This window comes from Triturus cristatus, chromosome 2_2 (genome assembly GCF_964204655.1).
Source record: "Triturus cristatus chromosome 2_2, aTriCri1.1, whole genome shotgun sequence".
NCBI lineage: Eukaryota > Metazoa > Chordata > Amphibia > Caudata > Salamandridae > Triturus > Triturus cristatus.
Window position 1 is genome coordinate 257,152,074 of NC_140582.1, and position 24,905 is coordinate 257,176,978.

At 41.8% G+C, this 24,905-nt stretch overlaps 1 protein-coding gene across 3 annotated transcripts in view; it reads right to left on the minus strand.

Annotated features, from left to right (window-relative positions):
• Positions 1-24,905, minus strand: part of FSD1L (fibronectin type III and SPRY domain containing 1 like) — a 405,036-nt gene that overhangs the window by 238,499 nt on the left and 141,632 nt on the right. For all 3 annotated transcript variants that reach the window (XM_085641301.1, XM_085641300.1, XM_085641302.1), the window contains exons 4-6: positions 22,731-22,832; positions 15,192-15,214; positions 11,222-11,343 (exon numbers count right to left, since the gene is read on the minus strand). In XM_085641301.1, coding sequence (XP_085497427.1) covers positions 11,222-11,343; positions 15,192-15,214; positions 22,731-22,832 — 247 coding nt within the window. The remainder of the gene's footprint in view (positions 1-11,221; positions 11,344-15,191; positions 15,215-22,730; positions 22,833-24,905) is intronic.

The window sequence follows — 24,905 nt, forward strand, 5'->3', positions numbered from 1 at the left end:
TAAAATACCACTTTTAGAAAGTAGGTATTTTCTTGCTCAGTCATACCGTGTGCCTCTGTTGGAATGTGGATTGCCTGCCGCCTAGGTTTTGGATGACAGAAGGCTGGGGAGCAGGAGTGGCTCCAGATAGTCTAGGTGGGTCAGGAAGAGCTGAATAGACCTGTGCTGCAATGAGGGAATGGGGAGGAGATTTCCTTGCACCTCAAAGGGCCTGGTCTGCCTCCGACCATGCCGTCTCCACCTTCTGCCAGGAAGTCACACCAGAGAAGGCAGAACTGGTTTTGGCTGGGCATAGACACTCTCTGCCTAAGAGATCAAAGGATTTTGATATATAAATATTGGGGCCCAGACCCTTGAACTTTAGAACTCTTTTGGACCAAGAAGACTGCCAAGAAGAAGAGCTGGAGAAGCTGTGAGGAGGGACTACCACATTGCTGTGTGCTTTGCTGTGTTGGCCTGCAGTGGCTGCTTCTGTCTTGGGCAGTGAAAGGACTGGACTGAACTTTCTGCAATCTACTTTTGTGAGTTTCTCCAAGTGCCTGAGGTAGAGCTTGCCCCCTATTCAAGAAGTCTCAGGAACAGCAAAGACTTCAAGCTCTTCTGCCCTCAGCACTGGGAACTCTGTGTTTTGTGCTGCAACAGAAGAAAAACAACCCAACAAAGTCTATGTCGCCCACTCAGTGTCCTGAAGGCACCGTAGCGGGCACCGCTGCAAGGCTGCACCGCAACCCTGGCCTCACGCCTGTTGATGCCGCCACCGAGCCGCTGCTCGCTCTGCGACCTGTGGGTACTGCACTCCGCACCGCCTTGCTTCACGACAACGCCTTGGTATACCCGATGACGACGCTCCGAAATCAACACCGCTGCTTGCACCGTGGTTCGAAGGCACCGCTTGTAAAGTTACACGATGCACCGCTCTAATTACGCACTGCAGCCTTGGCCTACCGACGTCATCGACTCCAGTTCGTCAGCGGACGACAGAGCTTCAGCAACGACGCCGCCACTGCTTGCACCTTGATCTGCCAGCACCGTGACGAGCACCACATTCACCTCGCACCGCGACCCTGGTCTCACTGACGATGCCATCAGACACCGCCACCGAGCCGCTGCTCGCACAGCAACCTGAGGGCACCGCACGCCACACAACTGGACTTCGCACCGCAGAACCCGACGCCAGAGCTCCTGACTCCAACAGAAAGGAGATCAATCTGTAACGCGTGTGACTTCGAGGGCCCTGATGACTCCTGCACCGAATCTCCGGAACAATCGCCTGCGGATGCCGTGCTTTGGGAAGCTCCACAAGAGGTCGCCGATGATCTGCATTTCTAAAAGGTACTGTGTGCGGGTGTTTCCGACACCGTAGTTGGCCTGCGACACCGCGATCAGCCAGAACTGTTTGGATTTGTTTGCTCACGCTGCCGTGATAGCCCCAACGAAGCTATCGTCATCAAGGAACTGTTTTTCAAGAATATTTTGATAACCGAAGATTACTGTATTGTGGATTTTTATTGTTTTTGGTCTGGTCTTAAGTATATAAAAATATTGGAAATTTTTCTAAACTGGTGTGGTGTCCTTTTGTAGTGCTTACACTGTATTACTGTTTGTTATGTGCAAATGCTTTACACACTGCCTCTAAGATAAGCCTGGTAGCTCGTGCCAAGCTACAAAGGGATTATTTTAGGAGTGTAACTCCCTTATCCTGACTAGAGTGGTGGTTTCTGCCTGGCATTGGCACATGCCCTAGCCTACCAAAAATCACATTTCTAACAGTGGGCATAGATGCTGCTGGAGTTGCGTGAATCACTGGATGAGCCGCTTACAATTAAGGAAGTGAGTGAAGTGGAAGGGCTATGCTGCCCATGTGCAGAAGCAAGAACCTAAGGGGAATCTTCCCTTTCTTGGGGCCAACATATTCAGCTAAGATACTATATAGATAGGGAATACAAGGGTAACCTGGATTGAATTGCAATCAACAGATGCGCTAGGTGGAAAAAAAGACCCTTGTCATCTGGCACTTATGAGGAATATTGATCCATTGTTGTTGGATGTATAACACATGCACCTAGATCGTAGATGACAAGATCTTACGAGTAGCGGGGGGGTGGGGCGGGGGGTTATTAATGAGGAGGGTTAACTTGCACCATTTGTGCCAGAACTGTATTGATATTTTGCAATTGTTCTGCGTTTATATTGGCAAAAATCAACAAAATTATTTGGAATAAAAAGGATATCCTCTTGAAACAATAAGCGTTTGTTATGGTCCTCTTCTGTAAATGACCAAATCATATCCAAGGGTGAAGGCGGAAGGGGATAGAGTCTGCTGTGAAGAGGTTTAATCATGTCTGGCCTATGGCCATATCACACCTAGACAATGGTGATGCTGAAGTCTAAATAGAGACTTTACCCGTCACAGACAGGGCTCAGTCCAAATGTCACAGACAACGTTTAGTTCAATGACCTCAATCTATACAAAGCGATGTAATCATGTTTTGTAGGGTTTCTGGTATTATGATAATTTGCTTATTTGTGATGTTTGGAAAATCTTGACAGATTCTTTTTCACTTAACATTTCTATGTATAACAGATCTCTGTGGATGCTATTATACCCTATAAGTATGCGATTCTCACCACCCTTTTCATGTGTGATTTCTCAAACAAGTCATGAGAACACACCTTCTTTTCACACAATTGTTTTAGCTGATGTGTTCTAGTACAAACGGCAATTTTATTTTGCTAAGGAGCAGAGAGGGACATCTTTATCCAGGAAGTCAAACTGAAGGACCTTTTCCCTTGTATCAGTAGACAACTAATGGACATTGGTGCACGGTTTAGGCGAGGACTGTTGTTAGCCTAGCACAGGTATGCTGGATTCAACTTCCACTTCTCATTAAAGTAGACTAAGTCAGATTCCCTGTTAGTTTTATACAAAATGTATGTCTGTTCATATAATTCACTTTTCTACCGTTTGAGAAACGCACACAGGTTACAATGTCACAATAAGCAACAATATGTAAAAAAACACAGGTTTGATAAAAGCATGGGCATACGTGACCTTTAGGCTTGTGACTTGGGGGACGTTGTGTATGAGTAGCAAAAGCCACATGCTATAAAAATCCTACTTTTGTCAACCGTTTTGGTACTATGTCAAATTGACATGATAATTCAAAGTGTTAGTGCAAAAACCAAGTAAGCAGCGATATCACAATCAAACAGAGCTGTTCAGCTGAGGTAGCTAGGCAATCTGGTAGGACAAGACGACCATAATAATATAAATACTTCTCAAGCGAATAAAACGATTGTCGGATTAATAGGTGACAATGACGAGAAGACGCCAGAGTCTGTGGCAAAGCGCTAGTGCAAAACCGAATAGTAGCAGTGGTTCGTTGGATAAAAAGTGCAGTCTAACAAGCTTACATAACACAAGAAGCATTGAGACGTATTGGAGAACACACAGAGTTCAATAAATGACAACAGTTCTTCGAATGAAAGAAACTATCTAGCAGTATTTAATAACAGAGTCAATACCTCATGTTGATAACAAGGGCCGGGTAAAAGGAGTGCGAAAAAATGCAATCTCAGTATTCGAGGCAAAGAGGGCATACACTCACACATAGTGAATATACCAAAGTCCCAAAAAAGGCTTGTGCTGTTCATCAGGCGAGGAGTACAATCTTATAGAGCCCGAAGCAATAGGGATCAGGATTTATATTAATGGACACACTAGAACAGAGCTCCAGACAAGAAAGAGCGTACAAGTGACTAAGTGCCAGGGAACCCTTCCGGCTGGGCAGAGTCTGGTGAGAGAGTGCCAGAGGAGTGAAGCGGAACCCTTTGGTGATACCATTGGGCAGCTGAACCTGTAGACCGCGAGGGAGACACTTTTAGTCAGCAGAATGTTTAAAGTATTGTCCGGGTTAGAGGCAATGACAGCCTACTGCCATGAACGGACTCACAGATTGTTTCATTCTTGCCTTAGTCTTGTTTTGTGCTCTTCCAACAGATCTTGGCAGAGGTAGCCTACATGTGCAAGTGATTCCTCACACTGGCCACGGCCCCTGCAGATTGTTCCTTCCATGGGTCAACGCCAACTGGCAAGGTGTTTCAAGAAGGGCCACTCCCCAAGCCTCACACCCATAAATCTTGCCTTCAGACGGTTGGAAAAGGTACAGGCGAGGTATGGTGAAGAAGATGCTGGCTGGAAAGTGTTGATGACCGCCCAGGCGTGCTTACGCTTGGCTAGAGTGGCCCAGTCAGACTGGCATGACCAGAGGCGTACACATTTTTTGATACCTAGTTTAAAGGCAGGTTGGTAGCTCAAGGATTGTTTACATCCAAGGTGCACTGGCAGTCCTCACAGAACTGATGGTGCAATTGCCTTGGGCTGCTGGTGTTAATTTCGGCCCATAATAGAGCCTCTAGGAATCCACCCCTGGCCGCTCATAGTTTATGGCAGAGGTCGAGATAGTTGCCAGCACTGACTGCCCGCTAGTCAGGGAGGGCCAATAACAGCCTCATTTGGGCAGCGGAAGAGCACCTTGGCAGGCGGAGGACACATTTGTATATCCTAACAACAAGTTTGTTCAGCATGCTACTGTTTTTACCCAGTAAAATTTCGCTGCCATAGGACAATGATGGAGAGATTATAGCCATCATAATTTCCAGGAGAGGAGAAAGGCTTGGCCCCAGCAGAGAGTTTGATAGTTTGGATAGAGTTTGATAGTTTGGATAAAGTCATCTGGAGGGCCACGGCCTTTGCTTCAACTTCCAGCTGTTGCCTTGTAAAGGAAACTCTTGCATCGATATAGACGCCCAAATAATTATATGATTGGTCTTTCATAATCCTATTGCCATTTTAGAATCAGCCGCCCACCTGGTACGATTTCCTTCCGAATGTTACTTCATTAGTTTTCTTCAAATTGACCTCCGGGTTGTTGGTGATTGTGTAGGAGTGCAGCTGGTTTAGCAGGTACTGTATCCCTACTCTCGTGTAGCTAAATCGAGCGAGGTCGTCAGCAAATCACAGGTTACTGATCCGTTCACCACCAATCTTCGGGGGGTGGCTGTTGATTGAGTCGAGGGATTGTGATTGATTGGCAATAAACAAGTTGAAGAAAATGGGGGCTAACATGCACCCCTGCTTTACACCCTGTGTGGCAGGGATTTTTTTAGACACTCAGATACAGTCACCTAGTCCAACACAGATTTAAGTGTTGGAGTGCATCGGAATTATGGGCTCCAAAAGCTTTGAGGGGATACCCCTTTTCAATAGCCAGGACCGGTGTCTCCCCCTTGGCACACGGTTAAATACCGTTTTAAAGTCAACAAAATAGCAGTGTAAAAGGGAGGTTGAGGATGTTGGTTTATCTACTAGAATTGATATTGCTAACAGGTTGGATAATGTGCCGGATGTTACCGTAAAGCCGGTTTGGTTTTTTGGAATAAGCCCCTTCTACTCCACCCACAGCTGTAGGTCCTTAAGGAGCAGAATGGCATATAATTTGGCTTTGTTATCAAGATGTGCGATTAATCTTTATTTGCTCGGATCTGATCTAGAGCCCTCTTTGTGGATAAGGTGCATTATTGCCCCACACCATGATTCAGGTATTTCGAGCTCCCCAGGCAGTAGTCAAAAAGTGACGAAAGCCTACCTGCTCAGAAGGGAATGTCCTGTTTGAAGAGGTCTTGGGGAAGACCGTTGAGCCTAGTCCGTACTTGCCTTCAACATTACATGTTCCAGACAGCTTGTCAGGGGAGGCAAGTCTGCGATGGGGGTGCGTGAGCAATCTTGATCTTGGGACAAAGCTAAGCTGACAGTGGCGTTTGGGCTAGGGTGCCATCCCGATCAACGTCCTATTTGCAGCCTGCATCTCCACTTGACAAGTGCGTGCAGAGGAATGATGCCCATTCTGGTTCAGGGTTGTTCACGCAGCCAAGCCTACAGGCTCCGTTTATTTGCCTATTGACCAAGGCCTAAAAGTTCCTGGAGTAAGCTTTCTTGCTCTCATACAAGAGAAATTCTGTTGGAGTCTTAACTTCTCTACATAAACTGCTTGCCTGTACTTTTTCTACGCCAACTTAAAGGCGACGATTAGCTCTTCTGTCCCGCAGTTTTTATCAACACCCGGGTGTGTTTTATCAATCTCTAAGAGAATCTTGAAATCTGGCGGTTTGCCAGAGGTCTCTGGGGAGTGCTAACAGCAGTGGCACATCGCACCACCTGGGTATCCCAGACTCCCAACCTAAGCATAAGGCTGAAAAGTTTACTGTAGGTCAGAAGAGCAAAACGTTAATTTAGGCCAACACTGCACACCATGAGGACAAAAATATGCAAATGGTAAATTTTTCGGTTTTCTTTCTTTAAAATATTTTTCTTCGTAACAATATCAGCTGTTTAAAGTTTAGGTGAATACATTACTAGTGATCTGGTAACATCAGAGACCAACAGACCTGCACGGAGGATAATCAAGAAAGGTCAATGCATGAGGGCATTCTGCACTGTGTAGCCTGTGCATTGCCATACGGACTCTGGTGGGAGCTACTGTATTTCCTTCTTTTAATAAAAAAAAGTAAGACCCAAGATTCCAGCACAAATGGGAACAGAACACAAGACACCCAGTTGACAAACAACTACATCACAGAAGTCTTGTAGCCATGCAGCTTCATTTAAGTCCACAGGCTCCCTCTTTAGGTTCACTTCTATTCTTCCCTACATAACTGTTTGGACTCTGTTCTAAGTACATTGTAACACACACAAATAAATAAAGACATAGAATGCACATAATTCCATAACAAAAGTCACTCCCGCGTCACGGTTTGAAGAAGCATAACAGAAGCCAATACAATACAAGCCTGGTTACTAAATGCACCATCCAGCTGGCAACATTAATGTGATCAGTGTTGTTCATTTTGTCATAACCTCACCGAGTAGAGGACATAGAAGGTCTGATAGACTTGATAAGACTACTCTCTCAACCAGCCAGGCTTCACATCACAATAGAATGGGTGGAGGGGTTTAGAAAAGATAACAAAAACAATTCAATGGGTAGAAAAGTATAAGATATAATTCAATAAAGTCTTATTGTAAGATAGAAACACATTTTAAGCTTAAGCACAACAAAGCAAATATAAACCAGTATGTATTAATCAGCATCCTATAACACTGTTAAAATATAGATTTATTTTCAATGGTTGGTGGGATACAGGAATGGATAGGAAGGTTAAGCAAAATGGCTGGATCGCCAAACACCATTTAAGAGAATGTGAAAAATTGATCAGGGCACATCTATTCCATCGCTCAGGCTTCAACAGTAGCTTTGTAGCATTATATGGGTGAAATTTCACTTGCTGTACCAAGGTACAATCATAGTATATTTCTAGAGACAAGTGGATAAAAGACTAATGCAGTGAAACCACTCGCATTGCAAGTGCCCCCCATCCCCCCCCCCCGTTGACTAAATCTAAACTGGGACCAAGCCTTAGGAGAGATGTGGTGCAGCTCAAAGCAGTGCATATTCTCTCACAATGGAGTAAACTATGTAAGCTGCATGAAATTGTTGACTTAGAAATTTGGAGTGTCTCCTTCCTTTGAACTACAGCATATGTGACTGAGCTGATTAGCAAGGTGAAACATTATGGGCAATATTCAAACTGACTGCTGAAAGAATGCCCAGGGATCTTCAATAAGTAAATGACCAAACCTGCCTCGCGCAAAAACATTGGTGGTTTTATTGTTCGCAAATGTTTTTTGCATAGTGACTCACCAATTCTTACAGGAGAGACATTAGCAATCCAATGAACCAACACTTCACGTGGCTTTCAACTCATGAGGTAAAACAAACTTCTAACTTTACTCAGTGAGAGGCGCTCCAATCAGGACGTTCGGTACAGAAGAAAGCCCACATTTCTGTCCAAATAGGGAAACTCAGAAAGGAAGGCAAACAAAAGGTAATTAATCTGAATAAGCCACAGGTAACCCTACAAAGTGCACAGGGGTTGGTCTTGGAAACTGTTGACCCTTCCAAAAGTGTTTGAGCAGAGATACCTTGAAATTTTCAGCCCATCCAAATAACAGTCTCTCTCATCAATTCTCTCACCCCGTTTCTATCTATTCTTTGTTTCTCTCTTTATATATATCTCTCTCTCCTTTGTGTTAAGCAATCATAAGCAGGTTTCTAAAAATCAAGAAAAGCAAAGACATGACTGATTTTATGATAGAAGGCACGCAATTGTCTCAGGTAATCATTGCACAAAGAGTAAGGTTGCCCGCAACCCTTGCAAAAACGGCTGATGCCCTCACTTTGGTCAGAACCCACATAAAAAATAATTGGGCATGTGGTACAGAAGCCCTCTTACATACATTTCTGCATTGAAGCTACATTTTCTTAAAGTTCAGTGCACACTTGTTTGTTGATCACATGTTGGGAATTATGAACTATAATTAGCATTTACCTTTACAACAGGTGTCTGTTTATAGAATGAGGTTTACACTAAAGGAAAACAAGCGCAAATGAAAATTGAGGGTACTGAACACAGGAAAACTATCTAAGAGTTAACATCTTAGTAACCTAAGAATAACTATGTTTAGGGGAAAGAGCAATATTTGTTATGCCAGTTCTGCAGCATATTAAACATTGTGCGGAAATGCCTCTACTTAAAAGCCAACAATATCAGTATTGTTAGTGTTTAATGGGAAATTAATGCTGCTTAGGGAAAATAACTAACATGTTCAACCATATTATATCCGAGTCTAGCCTAAAGCATATGAGGGAAGATAAGGTGAAATCGAGAAAAAAAAGGTGCAACATGATCTCTTAAGACGAGGAATGGCATGGAACCTGCCATCCCACTATGAAGGTGGCAGGGGAAGCTCAGTTTAAGATGTACTTCAAGGATTATATTGAGAATTCGTGCAACCACCTTAAAGAATAAACATATGTGATACAGAAAGGCCCTCATATTGCCCTAGCCATGCATAAATTCTGCTGTTTTCCTCCATTTTATGTGGACTTGCCTTAAGACACAAATAGTATGGGATAGTATAGGATGAAGACAGGATTTATGCCCGACGGTATGATGACTATTAAGTACTATTCCTTGTAAAAATAGATACTTGAGCAGGGAAAGATTTCACATGGTGGCTTTAGTAATTATAAAAGAGACTGAATTTCAACAATGGTTTGAGGCAAAGGCCCTGAAATACACTGTTGAAGAAAACGTCCCTTCATGAGAGGGTGGACCGGATGCATGGTGTGAATTGTTAGTCTCCACCTCGGAGTAAAGTCACGTAGACTGACGTGCATAACTCGTAGGAGACACGGAAGAGAATTACTAGAAAAGGACAACACCAACTCTATGTCGGCGTACAACACTATAGAGAAATGCTGACAGGGATCTGTGAGTGCACCTTAAAGTCTCAAGTAAATGCACTGCGAGTTTGGAGTTCGTTTTTAAGTACGAGACTGTTGGCTGAAAACAGTAACAAAGGGTTTAAAAAACCCTGCTATAGGTGTAAATGTTGGCATTATTTGAAATTGAGGCTAAATCCTTTTGCTTATTTGTTAGAGTGAACGCATAGTGAATCAGTGAACATGGCTAGAACATATAGCTCAGAACTGTTGACCAGACTTTGAGGAGACACAGAATAATTTGTGTAAAATCAGCTCTTGATGATATCCGAAACACAAGCTAATATTCTAAGATGTAGACCTGCAAAATCTGAATAGTAAGACAAATGACACATTTATCCAGATTTAATTATAAATATGGATCTATTTGCAAAGCCAGTCAATCTTAATTCGGTTTTGACAACCATAAAAGATACAAACCAGCAATACAAGTTACAGTCCAAGAGTAAAACACATTAAAGGAGACATCAAATAAACATAGTTGCGAAGCCAACCACAAACGGAAATGAAACCAAATACGAACTTCTGGAAAGTAGAGACTGTTGATCCTTATGTAGAGTAAGCTTTACCTCACAGCGCTTGAATCATATACATCGTCAAGTCCGTACTCAACAAATAAATTCAGTGGTAATCGTTCGCTTGTGCATAGTACAAATGGATAGGAAATAAACTCCATATTCTCAGGGTTCTCATCAAATAAAAGCACACCCTGGCAACACATCTCACACCTAGGTGTATCTCGCAAGAATCTCCATAGGCAAAATACATTGCCAAAAGCAAGAAATATTGGATCACCTTAGATAGCAAGCCTCAACAGAAGCTACTCACAAGTCATGGACTACATAACAGTCACACGGGCTCAACGTAGCGTCAAACTCCTTTGCCATCTGATGCTCCTTTCACAACACAAAATTAAATAGAAGCATTTTCAAAGAAACATTTACACAATAACCAATGAGGTGCGATACAGTCAGGTGCTGCTTATTATTATAAATGCTCGGCTTCAGTTCAGTAAAAATTAAAAATGGAATGCCTAGGTGACCAACCCATTTTTTTAGCATAAGAAATTTCAGTAAAAGAAAAAAGGCAGATTAACACAAAATAAAAATGTTAACGACAATGTTATTTTTTTTATGTAAAACAAAAGGCCTCAATATGATCAATTCAATATGATTTTTTTTGTTTTCTTGGCACAGGTGTCACTATAGATTAACTTAAATAATATTTTTACTGTGCAATTGGGAGTAATATGACTTTGAGAGGCACGGTCAGCAGTGTGTGCAAGTCACTGGCTACTGAAGTCCTAGAAAGAGCAGCAAACTACGTCTAACACACAGAGGTGAATGCCCTTGAAGCCACCCAAGATTATAAAATGGAGACGTGAAGACATGATTGGTAATGATTCAAGATCTAGAAATGGTAACCCTAATGTGTTTTTTGTTTTGTTTTTTAAACCATACCAGATAAAGGTGGCGGCACTCTAAAAGTTAGTATATGACATTATTCCATGAGTGTAATCTATTGTACGATGCATACCCATAAACCCCTGGTCAAAGGCACTTCAGGTTTAATGGTCATTAATGAAGTATCATGGAACAAGAGGGATGAAGTGTGTACACTGATCATAAACACAACATGCAACTGGGACATATGGGATCAGTTGATCAGAAACAAAGAGGTAAGACTTTGAAACACACCATCAGCAGAACTTATTTGGTGAAAACAAATCTAAAAACACAATAACTCGTTTATCACCTACCAAAGGCAAATGCCATATCCATTTGCATGCAAGCTGGTTGAGTGGTCTGGTACAATACCTGGTAAGAACTTCAAGCTTTGGATCATCTGTCTTTCCTGAGAGAAATCCACCATGAGGTGAGTCATGCTGTCGCTGGCCTTTGGTTTCAAAGAAAGGCGGAAGGCAGCGGCCATTGTAACCCTAGAGTTAGGAGTCAATATGCAAAAGGTTAGAGGCCATCAAAAGGTAGCAGATTCAGAATTTTGCAACCGCTTGAGGCTTATGGCGAGCTGCAAAGCAGGAGCAAAAGGAGAATCTTACACCAAACTCACACCAAACACCTAGTTCTCTCGAATGTCCATGGAGTAGGCTTTAGTTAGAAAACAAGAACTGTATCATTTACTTTTAGCATTTTTAAATTAATATATTTGTTTTTTTTATGTTAGCCACAGTTCATGCACAAGACCACGAATGGTCCTTAGTTAGTTCATGCTATAGCTTACATAAAGTTTGACAGGCGTTTGGTGCCGTTTATGACACTGTAAGGCTCAACCCAGCTCAGAGAGGTCAAGCAAAAACCACAGAAAACATACATTACAAACAAGAAACCTTCTTTACTGGGGGTTTCTCTGAAAGAGGGTTAGTGTGCAGTAACTGCATAATGAGAGATTCAATAAACGGAAATGACACATTTCCCCCTCACAGAGGCAGCACAATAGGGACAGTAAACTAAAGACCGTGTACAAATTCTAAATATAAAACATTAACCACATCAGCAAATGAAAGGTGCCCGGTTAGCCACTCTGCCTACATCCCCAACTCTAGAAATACCGGAGTCCTTACTAACACCTACGCCTCCTTCACGCCCACTGCTAGGGGATCTTCAAGGATGCTCCTGAGTTCTGATAAAGTTCTTGCACCACCTCACAAATAGGAAGGTAGGATGTAAAGGCAACAGTATTTATAGCCAATATGGTTTTAGCTATGCTGTTGTAAATGTAGAGTATTATCTCTAAAGTAGCTGATACAGGCTAGAGCCCGTGTAATGTGGTGATCCATCAGTATACCAGAAAATGCAGACAGGGTGGGTGGTTAAATGGATGAAAGTATGCCCAGGATGTACGTTAGTTTCTAACCTAGCTTGCCATCACAGAAGATCTGGCAAGGCTTTGTCACTTGCAGGGCACACTGTGTGTACAACAAAGGTGATTGGGAGTGAGGTACGCCATCCTTACTGAAGAAGTTTAGAATGCAACCATCATTTGCAGAGTATGTACCCACATCACAAAGAAAAAATGCCTCTTACAATTAAATTTACATTGTTTTGCCTTCAGGAACTCCGTGTGCTGAAGAGAACACTTCCTAACATCTTAAAAAGTAATGTAAGGATGGCCATCAATAGTTAGCTAGGGTTGTGAACAGGCACTGCTGCCCCAAATATATTCAACGATATTGTTTTGGTTCACCTCTATTTAATCATTGAGATTGTTGAGCAAATGAAGCTAAAATAAGTGCTTGGAAATGACTGGTTTATGTACAGTAACATTAGACTAAGGGCATGCACATGCAGAAGGCACGGGGAATGCTAAGTTGAGAAGTTATCACCCCTCAATATGTACCCCTGAATTAGTGGATGGATGAAATAATAGTGTGGGACATCCATATCTTGCTAAAAAAAAATATCATAATCCATTGACTGATCAGCTAATTTGACAGCTCATATAAAATTAAAAGAGAGCTCTTTTACCTAAAGAAGAGTATTCAACCTCTCTCATATCACTGCTTCACAAATTCAACAGTAGGGATTCATGAATTTCAAATATTTAGGGATTTGACTTTTTGTGAAGGACTGCTTCGACGATAACTCTGATGTATGCCTTTAATCTACAGTTACATCACTTGAAAAACATTGCAAAAGGTGAGTATTTAATTGAGAACATATGCCTCATTAAATTTATGTAACTTGGTTTATGCAACTTGAGTCGATCCTTTATGGACGGCTAAGGCCAGTAGCTATCTGTATCCCTCAGATTCTCCCTTACAGAACAGAGCAACACAAACAGAAAGTGAAATAACAGATTGGCTGCCTTTATGATTATCACTTCAAAGATAAGCGTAACCGCATTGTATTGCCATTCCTCGTATATGGTTCCTCTGTTTGGAACTGAATATCTCCCTCTGCAGAACTATAAAAGATGATTAGCGCGCACTTTGCTAACCTCTCCTTCAATCTTTCCACGCTATGTAGGATGTTCAGAGGATGAACAAAAAAAAAAAACACAGAAGGGGCCAACCTCACCATTCCTTCTCATCTCCTAACCCTTGACATTCTGTTCAGAATACCAACTTCCCAAGTGGTTCTTTGAATGTAGAATTGTAATGACCCCTTAATGCAATTTAGATATGTTCTTGCTCTAAGCTAGATAAGCTGGAAGATTGGCTAAATGATGTAGAAGAAACTCATTTGGAAGCCTATAATAGTATTCTTAAAATAACACTGCCGGTGTGAAACCTTTCTAAAGATGTACTTATCTAGGGACAAAAAAACTTAAATGTCTCTACCTAGAGCAACGGACACAAGGAAGGTTGCTATAAAAGCCTGCAAATGGATCTGGCATATGCATTTGGTAGGAAAGATTAGGTGGGGTCACTAGTTACCACATGACATGGACTTATTAGGAAGAGCCAGTAGTCAATCCGCTGTAAAGTTCAAATACAATAATTTTATAACTTACTACTATAATCCTCTCCAAGCAACCGTAATTGCCTTTATAGTCTAGGCATGTGCACATGCTACCTTGAATGGTCCTCAAAAGCCTTGACATAGTCTAGCACTCTCTCAGTAGTCAGGAGGCTTGTGAAATGGGTCTTTGCAGCCGAAAATATACTGGGCCCAAGAGAACGGTTACAATTTGAGCAGGCTGTCGCATTAACACTGCATCAGAGTTTCAACACTAAACTTTGTATGGGGCTAATTATCCTTTAATGATAACACACTGAAGAAAAAAAACCACAAGACTGCAAATTAAAAATTATAATTACTATTAAACTCAAATATTGCCAGAGCCACTAGAATGCAACGGTGGGGAGGACCAAATATGACGCAAAAAAAGCTAATTATGCGGCGTAAAACATCACATTTTGTGACAGTATTACATCATTTAGTCATTTGTACACACAGTAACACTGTGTGGGCAAAGAGGTGACCTTATTAATACCAGTTTAACACCAGAATACAGAAAGCAATTGAAAGATGGCCAGTCAACCTTTGCTACAGGCCTGTTAGGCTGTAACACCTGTCGCCATGTTTTTAGCAACTTTATATCTGTTTGAGCTAAAAATAATTTTTTTGCTGTAATCTGCAGATGAGGCAGCAGATGATGGATTGTGTGGCAAACCCATAATGATGCAGAAAATGCAACAGAATCGCATAATTCCAGTGCTCCGGAATATAGCCATATACAACCGGAAGCTAACAAGGTCATGGTGTCCACTGGGTAACAACATTAATGTATAATATGTAGTGACGACATGTTAGGACAATGTGTAGATAAACAAAGTAAATGCTGACGAAATAATAGCTTTAGTGACAAATATTCCCCCAAATAGTCGCTTCTGATATCAGCAAAATGAAACTTGGAAAACATACGCTTGTTATCACAGCTACGATGGGTGGACACACAAGGAATATGCAGTTTTGTGACATTTGCTGAGGAACTGCCTAATGCATGGAGGGCGGTTTACAGTATGAGGTGCTAGAGGTGTGTTCAAAACATTTCAACTTTCATTACTCCCCAAAGTTACTTAAATCAACAGTCAATTCTCATACAACTACATTTCAGAGTCACTGCTCGAGATTGCAGAGTATAAACATGCGGTGGCACTCAGCAAGTGAAAGTTATCCGGGCCAGGGCCAAACTTGTCTCCAACACCTTCAGATTTGCAAGACACAGAACAAACGGCCATTTTTTGCACAACATTATTTCACAAACAGACATTTAGAAAATTAAATGAATAAGAATGAAAAAAAAGGTGATCTTGTACCATACCTATCCTTGATCTGTCGGGCGGCCTGGGTGCAAGTCAAGAAGAGAGAAGGCGATTAGTGCTTTCATGCAAGTCTGGACACCAGGATTTCCATGCTAGAAAAAGTTAAGAGTACAAGATTTCCCCGCCGTTTACCCCGGGTTCCCAAACACCCCGCTACACACACCTCTGATCATTCGTTTTAAAAATCTTGTGCTTATAGCATTTATTAATACGGGGTTATGTCGGCGCAACAAAGCAGATGTTAATACAGAGGGTTAGAAATGCAGATATTCAGGAGGATACAGAACAAAAGTAACAAACCAATTTGCAAGCAAGAGCACAGCAAAACCCGCAGACTGGCAAAAGCTGTAATGCAATTATGTTAAACCATCCATGTTAGACACGTCGACAGATTGGGTTATTCAGGAGGCAAAACGCAGTAGGGAAATCAAAAGAAAGCTCTTCATTTAACAAGAAACAGACAGGTGCTTCAGGCTGCAAAGACAAGTAAACCCCATCTGTCAAAATTCATTAGGTCACGTAGATGAATAGGGTACGACTCTCTTTCATCACTGGAATAAACCAAGCCTGGTTCCCACCCATGGAGTTCATGAAAGCCTGGCAGAGGAAGACAATGTTCAGTTTGTACGGGGTCTACCCCATAGGGGCACACCGGTCTCCAGCTACTGACAGATGCTGTCCGTCAGGGAGTCCTACATTTTGGACCTTATCCTATTTCTTACAGGGATAGCTTCTCGATATTAGAGGATACACCTCACCCGTCAAATGGCGGCACTCATCATCATAAGTGCCCCCCTCACCTTTGTAGGTATTATACCACTTAGGTGAACTCAACCAGAAAAAGCTAACTCTGGGAGCTCTGGATAAGATAATGCTCTGGACAAGTGCAGGGTTCGAGGTAAAAACTGAGAAAAACTTCCAGCCGGGAGAATTAGCGTAAATCACAAGAGGGAAACTACAATTCCCATGAGTCCAATCAATCAATATGTATTTGCAAAGCGCAACTCTTACACCCCTAAGGGTATCCAGGGGGCCCAGCACCAGGCTTCACTGCGATGGCATGCCACTGAGTAACCCAACCGGCAAATAACAATTACACTTCCCAGGAGCAGCCTGGTCGCAGGTCGAGTGATTTGTCATATGCATCCGGAAGGTAATTAAAGCCACTGCGAATTATCCAACACAGCCATGAGAGGTAATGTAAGTGTCGAAGGTGGCATCCATCACATGGAGTAAGTAAGGGGGTTTCCTATTTAGATTTATGTGAGGATTCACGGGAGACCAGAAAATGATCACAGATTTTGCATATTTTATTGGAAAATTAACTACAGAAATCGTCAAATGACGAGAACATGGGAAAGGCTGGAGTGAATGATGGAGGAATGTGTGACATTAAGCCTACCATTAATGGGATGTCCAAAGGAGGTAATGCAATCTGCTTTTCCAAAAAAACATGCTTATGGTGAAATCTAAAGCAGTGTGAACGTGTGGCGTCATCAAGAGGCATGAGCAGGAATAGATGATATAAAACAGACACCTGTAATTGAACTACAGCGATACTATTGAGGTATTATCCCGTGTCAGTGATGAACCAGTTGACTGATGCATTTAGGAACGAGACAAGCGATGTTTACATATGAACCTTGTGGTGTGATATAATAAAGTGCTTTTTGAGAAATATGAATCAGATGTAACATATGGAAAAAGGGACCCATTACATCGCCTGTAAGATTACAGTGCTTACTCGGAGGAGTTAATAAATAGATGGAGCTTTGAAAGCGTGTTTCTTGACGTTATTTCATATAGCCCATAAGTATGTGTCTCGAGGGGAATGCCCCTTCATGCCTAGGCCGAGAGTGTTGGATCAGGAGCGAAGTAGGGTAAGTGAGGAGATAATAACAATGTCTTGCACGGAGTTATTTCCATACATAGTGGTCAGAATTTAACTACATGTATGTGCAGACTTTTTGAGTACCACCAAGCGCTTTGGTTACCTACATTCACATACACCTGTCATAGAATGGTGGGAGTCCACGGTTCTGAGATTGTGTGCTGCATGCATTGTTCACCTCAACAAGGTAATGAGCGTTCAATCATCATCATATCACAATACTAAGTGTGCAGATCACGGATATTAAATTTGTTTGGTATCTGGTCCTACAGGCTCGAGTGAACAGCATTGACAGGTAGGGGAGTCTTGCACCTCCTTGTATGAAGCATTCCTGTAGTAGAAGGGATAGACAGGCAGGGAGTTGCTAACCCTGAAGAAAGCCGAATGCTCCATAGGGCCGAGTAATATTGGCTGAAACATGTTGGAAGACGTTGTAAAGTGGATGCTAAAACCATTATGTTTTCCTGATATATCCAGACTGATCTTTAATCATGGCAGAGGTAATCACAAATAAAGAGAAATCCTGGTTTTACCCTTAGCCATTTTTAACCTGGAATCCTGAACTTGTCCAGAGCATTATCTTATCATGAACTACCACAGTTCGTTTTTTTCCTGGTTGGGTCCACTAGGGTGGTATAATACCTACCCAGTTGAGAGGAGGCATCTATGATGAAGAATGCCACCATATGACAGGTGAGGTGTCTCCACTAATATCTAAAAACTAACACTGTAGGAAGTAGGATCAGGTCCAAAATTTAGGAGTCACTAATAGACTGCCTTCGTATTTGTGTGTAGTGTATTAGGCTGTTTGGGAGAACGTATGAAGGTTAGGAATCTTATTTTTCTTTGGGGTGAAAGACCTACAGAGGTTGACCTGGCCGCCCTGTGGCACTGTGCAAATTTATTCAGCAACAAAGATGAACACAATGATCTTTCTATTTGATGTTATAAAACTGCAGCCATCATCTGTAGCACTGTTTGCTATTTAAAGGGCCCAATGAGTGAACACCAAAAACAGTTCTCCATATTCTGGCCGGCATCCCCGACAATCACCACAACAGCATTTCAAAATGTCCCTTTCTTTGAGGAGGTCTTTTTGGGTTTTAAGACATACGGTGACATCCCTCACCGGATGCCCCTTAGCAGTAGTGCATTTCTTCATACACTACATTACCATAAAACACTGACCACTATAAATGAAAAGTAAATGTACACTGATTCAAGTATTCTTAGGGCAAGATTTAGAGTTTGGCTTAAAGGGTAGCCCATCACAAATGTGACTGAATACCCTTGTCTGCCAAAACCTCAGTCCATCACCCTAATTTACAATCGGGGAAAATGTCAGTTTTTCATCGGTACAGCTTCCGTTGGCTCCATCGACCAAACCTTCCCCCAACAATCTGACAAAGTAGGGGCCATTGGAGGAAGGATATTACATTGGCCGTCCTATTAAAGTTGGACGGTGTGATGTCATTTTTTCTGTCCCTTGCCGCCAGGTTTAAGGACAGAAAAGAAAATAATCCATACGCCCAATGGACAAAAATCCGAAATATGGAGGTCACTAGTGATTAGTTTTTTAATAACAAAAGCCCAATTCGAGAGCATTTTTTTAAAAACCGTGTTAAAGTTTATTGAACTGCAGTCAAAACCAAAGGGGGCCTTCCTGCAACCATTTTGTACCTTGTCAAGAACCGCCATATCAGGGGTTCCTATTAAGATACAAATATCTCCCCTGGGCAAGAGGTGAACTCTAAATTTGGCAGATGGAGGTCCGTCAAGGTGACAGATATAAATGTCCTCCTTCTCATTCACAGACTGCACTCAGTCTGACAAACTTTAAATCTGGCACTTAGTGTTTGCTCTCCATCCATTACAACTGGTATGTCATTGCCGGTACTATAGCACACTGGGAGAACTTCTTTAAAAGAGCAGTCTCACTTTAAAACGATTTCTGACACTCCTAGAACCAAACATCAATATCACCATGAAGCTATTTTCTCATTACTCAGTCATTTGGCTGCACCTCCTATTGAACCATATTTCAATACAAAAATTGCTAGGAGAAGGAAGTAAGTTGGCATGGGTCAAACCTGGCTTTGGGTAAACAAGTCTTGCACAGAATACAGGAAACCTGGAAAATTAGCATGGTTCTACAAGTGTGGATTAAGTGGAGTTGAACTGGAGCAGATAATTGAATGAATATTTGATGAAACACGGATCATATTGAAACATTGTGGACTTGTGTATGCAGCTGTGCGACTGGTTTGGGGCGTAACGACGCCCCGCTTATTCCATGTATACTTAGTGCCACCAGGGCAAGGCACTTTACCAGTAACGCACGCATTCTTTGAAGACTTTTTGACTAACATTGGAATCAGGATTGAGTAGATGGTGTGCATTCCATTACTTTCTATCATGCACCTCCTATTGAACCATATTTCAATACAAAAATTGCTAGGAGAAGGAAGTAAGTTGGCATGGGTCAAACCTGGCTTTGGGTAAACAAGTCTTGCACAGTATGCTGGTTGAATCTTCAAGGATGAATCGACCAGAGAGGAATGATTACAGAAAGCATGAGGAGTTTGCACAACACTGCCCAGCAAATATCTGTCAGTGGTGCAGGCCTCTGGTAGGACACCAATGGCAGGCCACCAATACTGCATTTGCTCTGGTGGAATAAGCATGATTTTTCTTCGAGGCGGAAAACATCTTACTTATTTTAATCCGAATTTTAATTCAGATTGTCCCAGCAGGGGTGTCCTAGATTTGGAAGAAAGGGACTATGAAGAGAATCGGGAGGCGGCTGTGGAAAACCAAGCTGTAATACAGTCCCACCAGAACCCTGGGGGCACAAAAGAAAAATCAGCAAACGTTCAAGAGGTGCGAGATGCGGCAGCAAATAGGAATCAGAGGGGAGGAGACAACGGTAATGGTGCTGAATGCCTGGAGGAAGTCGGAGTTCGAGGAGACAAAAGAGAGTGAAAAGGAAGCAATGATACAGAAAGACAAGGCGTTGGAGACCTAAATAACAGTGGCAGGAGTAGTGGAACAGGAGAAGAAGATTGCGAGAAAAGCCTGGATGGCCCGGTGGTATCAGAGGCAAAGGAGGAAGAGTCGTTGACCCTTGAGAGAAGTGCTATAGACCGGGACGTCGTGGCTCGACCATAGAGCGTGGCACCAGGCAAGTGGCTCACGGGGATGGGGAAACTACAAGGAGGTGAGTGGTCGTGAGGGAGGTTCTACTGGGACTCTAACACGGGCTGCGGCTAGTCGACACGTGTGCACAGCGGTGCATGTTGGGCACTCGATAAAAAATGTTGAGTCTGCACATCAGCATGAGAGAGGAAATTGTACCAGCACCATGGTCGTAGAGTGGACAGCCTTTATTAAAAGTGAGCACCAGTGCGACGTGGGCTCTATCCTTTAAAATATTAAAAGGCCTGTCCTCTAAATCCGTCACTTTATCCTGGGCGTCATCACACCAAGACCAGGTAGCCCAAAGAACCCGGCTGAAGAAAAAAAGAAGGGACCAGTTCGCAGTAGCTACCATTTCCGCATATTGTTAACTGTTGTATTCAGAAGAAGAGAATATAGGTGCCTAAAACGTTAACCCTTGTTGTGGCGTCTGTCCCATCTGCATGTTTCAGGGATATAAGTAACACCCAAGAGTGTAAAATATATATCTATATTCAATCTTACATTAACAAGTGTGCAACAAATATGCTTTACCAAATATTAACTACAAGGCGAAGACCATACGCTTGAAATAAGACAATAAACTGACATTCAGTCCACCTTCGGGTAGACATGGTATTCAGCTAACCATTGGGGAACTGCACTTAAATAAAAAAAAAAAATAAGCATTACTTGTGCCTTCACTTTCTTGATACTAAAAATCTCAAAGTTTAATAAAAACACTAAATGCATCTTAGTGACCAGGTGATTTTTAGCTACTGAAAGCTAAACGTAGGCCCTACACGGATCCTTAATTCAGGAGTCTCCTACTACTCTTAATGCAGTTTGACTCCATGTGAAGTGGTAAGAAGCAAACCAGAAATCGGAGAGTGCAATTATTTTGATAAGATTGTAAGAGAGCAAACAAGGGCTTCTGTGAAAAATTAAATCCTTTCTAGTTTTAGGTGTGCATGTAACAATTCTGATGCATCAGTAGTATGGAATAAATGAGCTTCCATTTGGGCTCCACTTGCCAGTCTAAGTCATTTAACCTGTAGGTTATGTTTAGTTAGATGACTGCTGGTTTCAGCATCCCGCCAAATCCCATTAGATTTGAAAGAACACCTACATATATTTACAATACTTTTTAAACATGGTTTGTATCGCACAAAGTCTCGGGTTTCAGTGTGATCACATCCGTGTTCTGGATAGCTTCATGTTGATGCGTCCTACAAGCACTACCAACTTAGATGCAAAGAAATCAACTGAGGCTGTGGAGGGCGGGAGACACCCCTTGCAATACTGTTTGGTGAACAGAGGGAGTATGTGATACTGGACTACATGAAAAGTGGCACGCCACAAGAACTCACAGCCACTGAGGGCGAACAGCAAAACACACAAGATGATGGACGGAATTTTGCACATTGGGAAAACATTCACCCCCAGTCACAGATCTGGGTTTAATCCATCGTTATTATACATATGGCCATGTCTTAACTGGGGTGGCGTGGTGAGCAAAATAACGATGGATTAAACTCAGATCTGTGACTGGGAGTGAATGTTTTGCCAATGTGCAACATTCCGTCCATCATCTTGTGTGTTTTGCTGTTCGCCATATGTGGGAAGGGAATGCCCAGACGTGGGTCCCGTGCTCACTACGCCACTGGAGTCAAGCTATCCTGGCTGAAGAGGGGTGAAACCCCTAAACCAGTCCTAGGATGCTTGATTCCGGTCCAGGGAATACATGGCTTGGCAGTTCGGGCTGGACTGTTCCCATGAGGCACAGGGTCAAGACTGATTTGCATATGGCCATGTCTGAACTGGGGTGGCGTGGTGAGCAAAATAACGATGGATTAAACCCAGATCTGTGACTGGGGGTGAATGTTTTGCCAATGTGCAACATTCCGTCCATCATCTTGTGTGTTTTGCTGAACCCCAAACAGGCATTCCATCTTTGGAACTGGTCAAAGGGCACATTTTTCTGCTTGTTTCCGATCACAGGAACCCCTTATTTTGGCTAAACTCTGCAATGATGTCCTCTGAATTTTTTGTCATCTCTCACAGCGAATCAAGTGGTGACAGAAATATCATTTATGAACTGGAGTGTAACTAAAAGGTAACATACTTTGTCTTACATGCAGCAGAAACCTGCAAATCTCACACTTCTGATGCTGCATCACTGCCGTTTCTCTCACATTGTATGGCTTCTAGTTTTCATGACCATTTTAATTTATTATTATTTTACATGGTTTATAGACTTTGGAATATTGCCATTATATATAATCATTTGCTTTAATGGTTAGTGTGCTTGCACCGCTCTAATGTAACTGGAAGCATCAAAATGCCACATTACAACATCTCAGCTTTTACAAATAACATCAAATAGCACAATTTTGTGAAGAAGTGAAAAACAAACAGGAATAGGTGACCCTCTACCAAGGATTCCACCTTTTCATAAAATGCATTGCTCTACCTTCGAGAACTCTTCTGGTTCTTTAATGTCAAGGGACCGAGAAGCAAATTCTAGTAGTTCTTCAGAGCTCTCGAGGGCATTTGTGCACTGGCTCAGCTGATTCTAGGAGAAAGAGAAAAATTGCTTAATTTATGGGGCAGCTCTCCCATTAGAAATATGAATAATAAGAGACTTCTGAATCACTGAAGATTTTGTATCATCTTACAAATCTACACCCGATGACTATTTGCCTTCACATTTAAAATACAAATAACTGTTCATTTAGTATTTTTGCACAATCTAATTTCTAGCTACAGTGGTTGGTTTCTCGTCGGCCCATTGCACATGAGAGAGAGAAAAGGTATGATTTCTAACTAAAAAACAGAACTCTAAAGGCGAAAGTAAGTTTGATTGTCTTTTATTATAAATTGCAGAAGCTGTAGGCCTACATTTTCTTTGCTTTTCCTAAATAGTAAAACTCAACACAATATACAGACAGGAAGGAATACCACCACCACAAGTAAAAGTTGTTTGGTTATATTAATGTCATCAGTATTTGCATAGAAGGCTTGTGTCACTCGCGTGGGGTCTGGATATCCTTTCCATGTGGTTCTGGGATTTCATCTACCAGTTTCGTTTGATTGTGGTGGTTGGGATTCATTAGGGAAGATTTATTTGCCCAATTTATTGTTTAATAATGGTTCATAATGATTGAAGCGAAAAATAAAATCTATCCGACCTGGTCAGGTATTTTTGTAGAGTACTATGTATTGACGAGTGTTCGAGAATCTTTACGATTCATTTTGTTTCACTGGGATAAACAGCTGACCAGCAAGCCTGAGCAGACACTTTTTTAGACTGGCACCATTAGACAATTACGCAGTTATGATGCAATGCTGTACTGTTATACTTAAGTTAGTTTATCCTGCAAGGTCCTCAATAGTGGGTCAGTCAGGTGAGGAGGATATGCTGCTAAAATGGCAACACCGTCACACCTCTATGGATTTGCTGTGGTATTGTTTGCTGGGAGGCATCAGAAAATCTGCCTAACATGTCTATTGATGCATGTACAATGCTTTTAAGTTTCTATGGACAAGGTTAAAGGAGAAGAAAAACTAAGGAATGGTTATGCATTTCTAAAAACGAAACCATGAAGAAATAGGTATTTTTCCACCCACAAACACACACTCAGTCATAGCTCAAACAATAAACAGCTTTGGTCTGTGCATGCCTAATAAGCAGCAATATTTTTCATAGAATGGTTTGTGAAATATTCAAACAATGGACTGTCACAATGGGAAAGGGCTGTGAAGTTCATCTGAAAATTAATCCAATACTCAAACGAGTTCTTTAAATGACTGAATTGATTTTTTCCCTAAAATTAAATGGATCAATACTGTGAATATGTTAGATAAAAGGTTTATCTCATTAGATCCTAGTATATTTGAACATATTTCCAAATCATATTCATTGGGGAAGTAATTTATGTGTACAGAGTTCAATTCGTGATTTTTGATTCTGAGCTTTAGCCATTAAAAACCAAAGGTATGAAAAAAACAGTCAAAGATTTAGCAAAGATAGTTAATAAATAATAACACTAAATGCCAAGGTATGAATCCATCAACACAAACTGAGGAAACGCACCTTGATCAGGATATACCACTTTCAATTTCATAGAAATAATATAGAAGAAGTTAAATATGCAACAGTACGGCAAGATACTGGTAGTATAGTGAAAGAAGGCTCCAAATCCATCCACCAAAATAGACGTAATATATCATCTACCTACGGATATGCATAGAAGTACCAGGTCTGACTCGGGTAATTTCCATACAATATTCAATGTGCAAATTGGAAGCCAATTTAGGTGCACTGCTAGAACGGTCTCATGTTTCCAAATTCAACACTTTACACAGAGCAAAATATACTCATTGTGAACCCTCCAAGGAGTTAAGTGAATTACTGCAAACCTTGAGTACTACAAAGTATGTCTGCCAGGTTTCAGACAGTGCTCCCTTAGACAAGAAAGAATTTATTTTCTACTGGCAACAAATAGAGCAAGTATTTCATATTTGACCTGGCTATAGCGGCCACCTTAACAAATGTCAAGAAATACCCATCACCATGTTACCATGAAATTCCAGAGAATATGTTAAAATATCAGAATATACGTTACCTATCTACCTGTAACAGGAT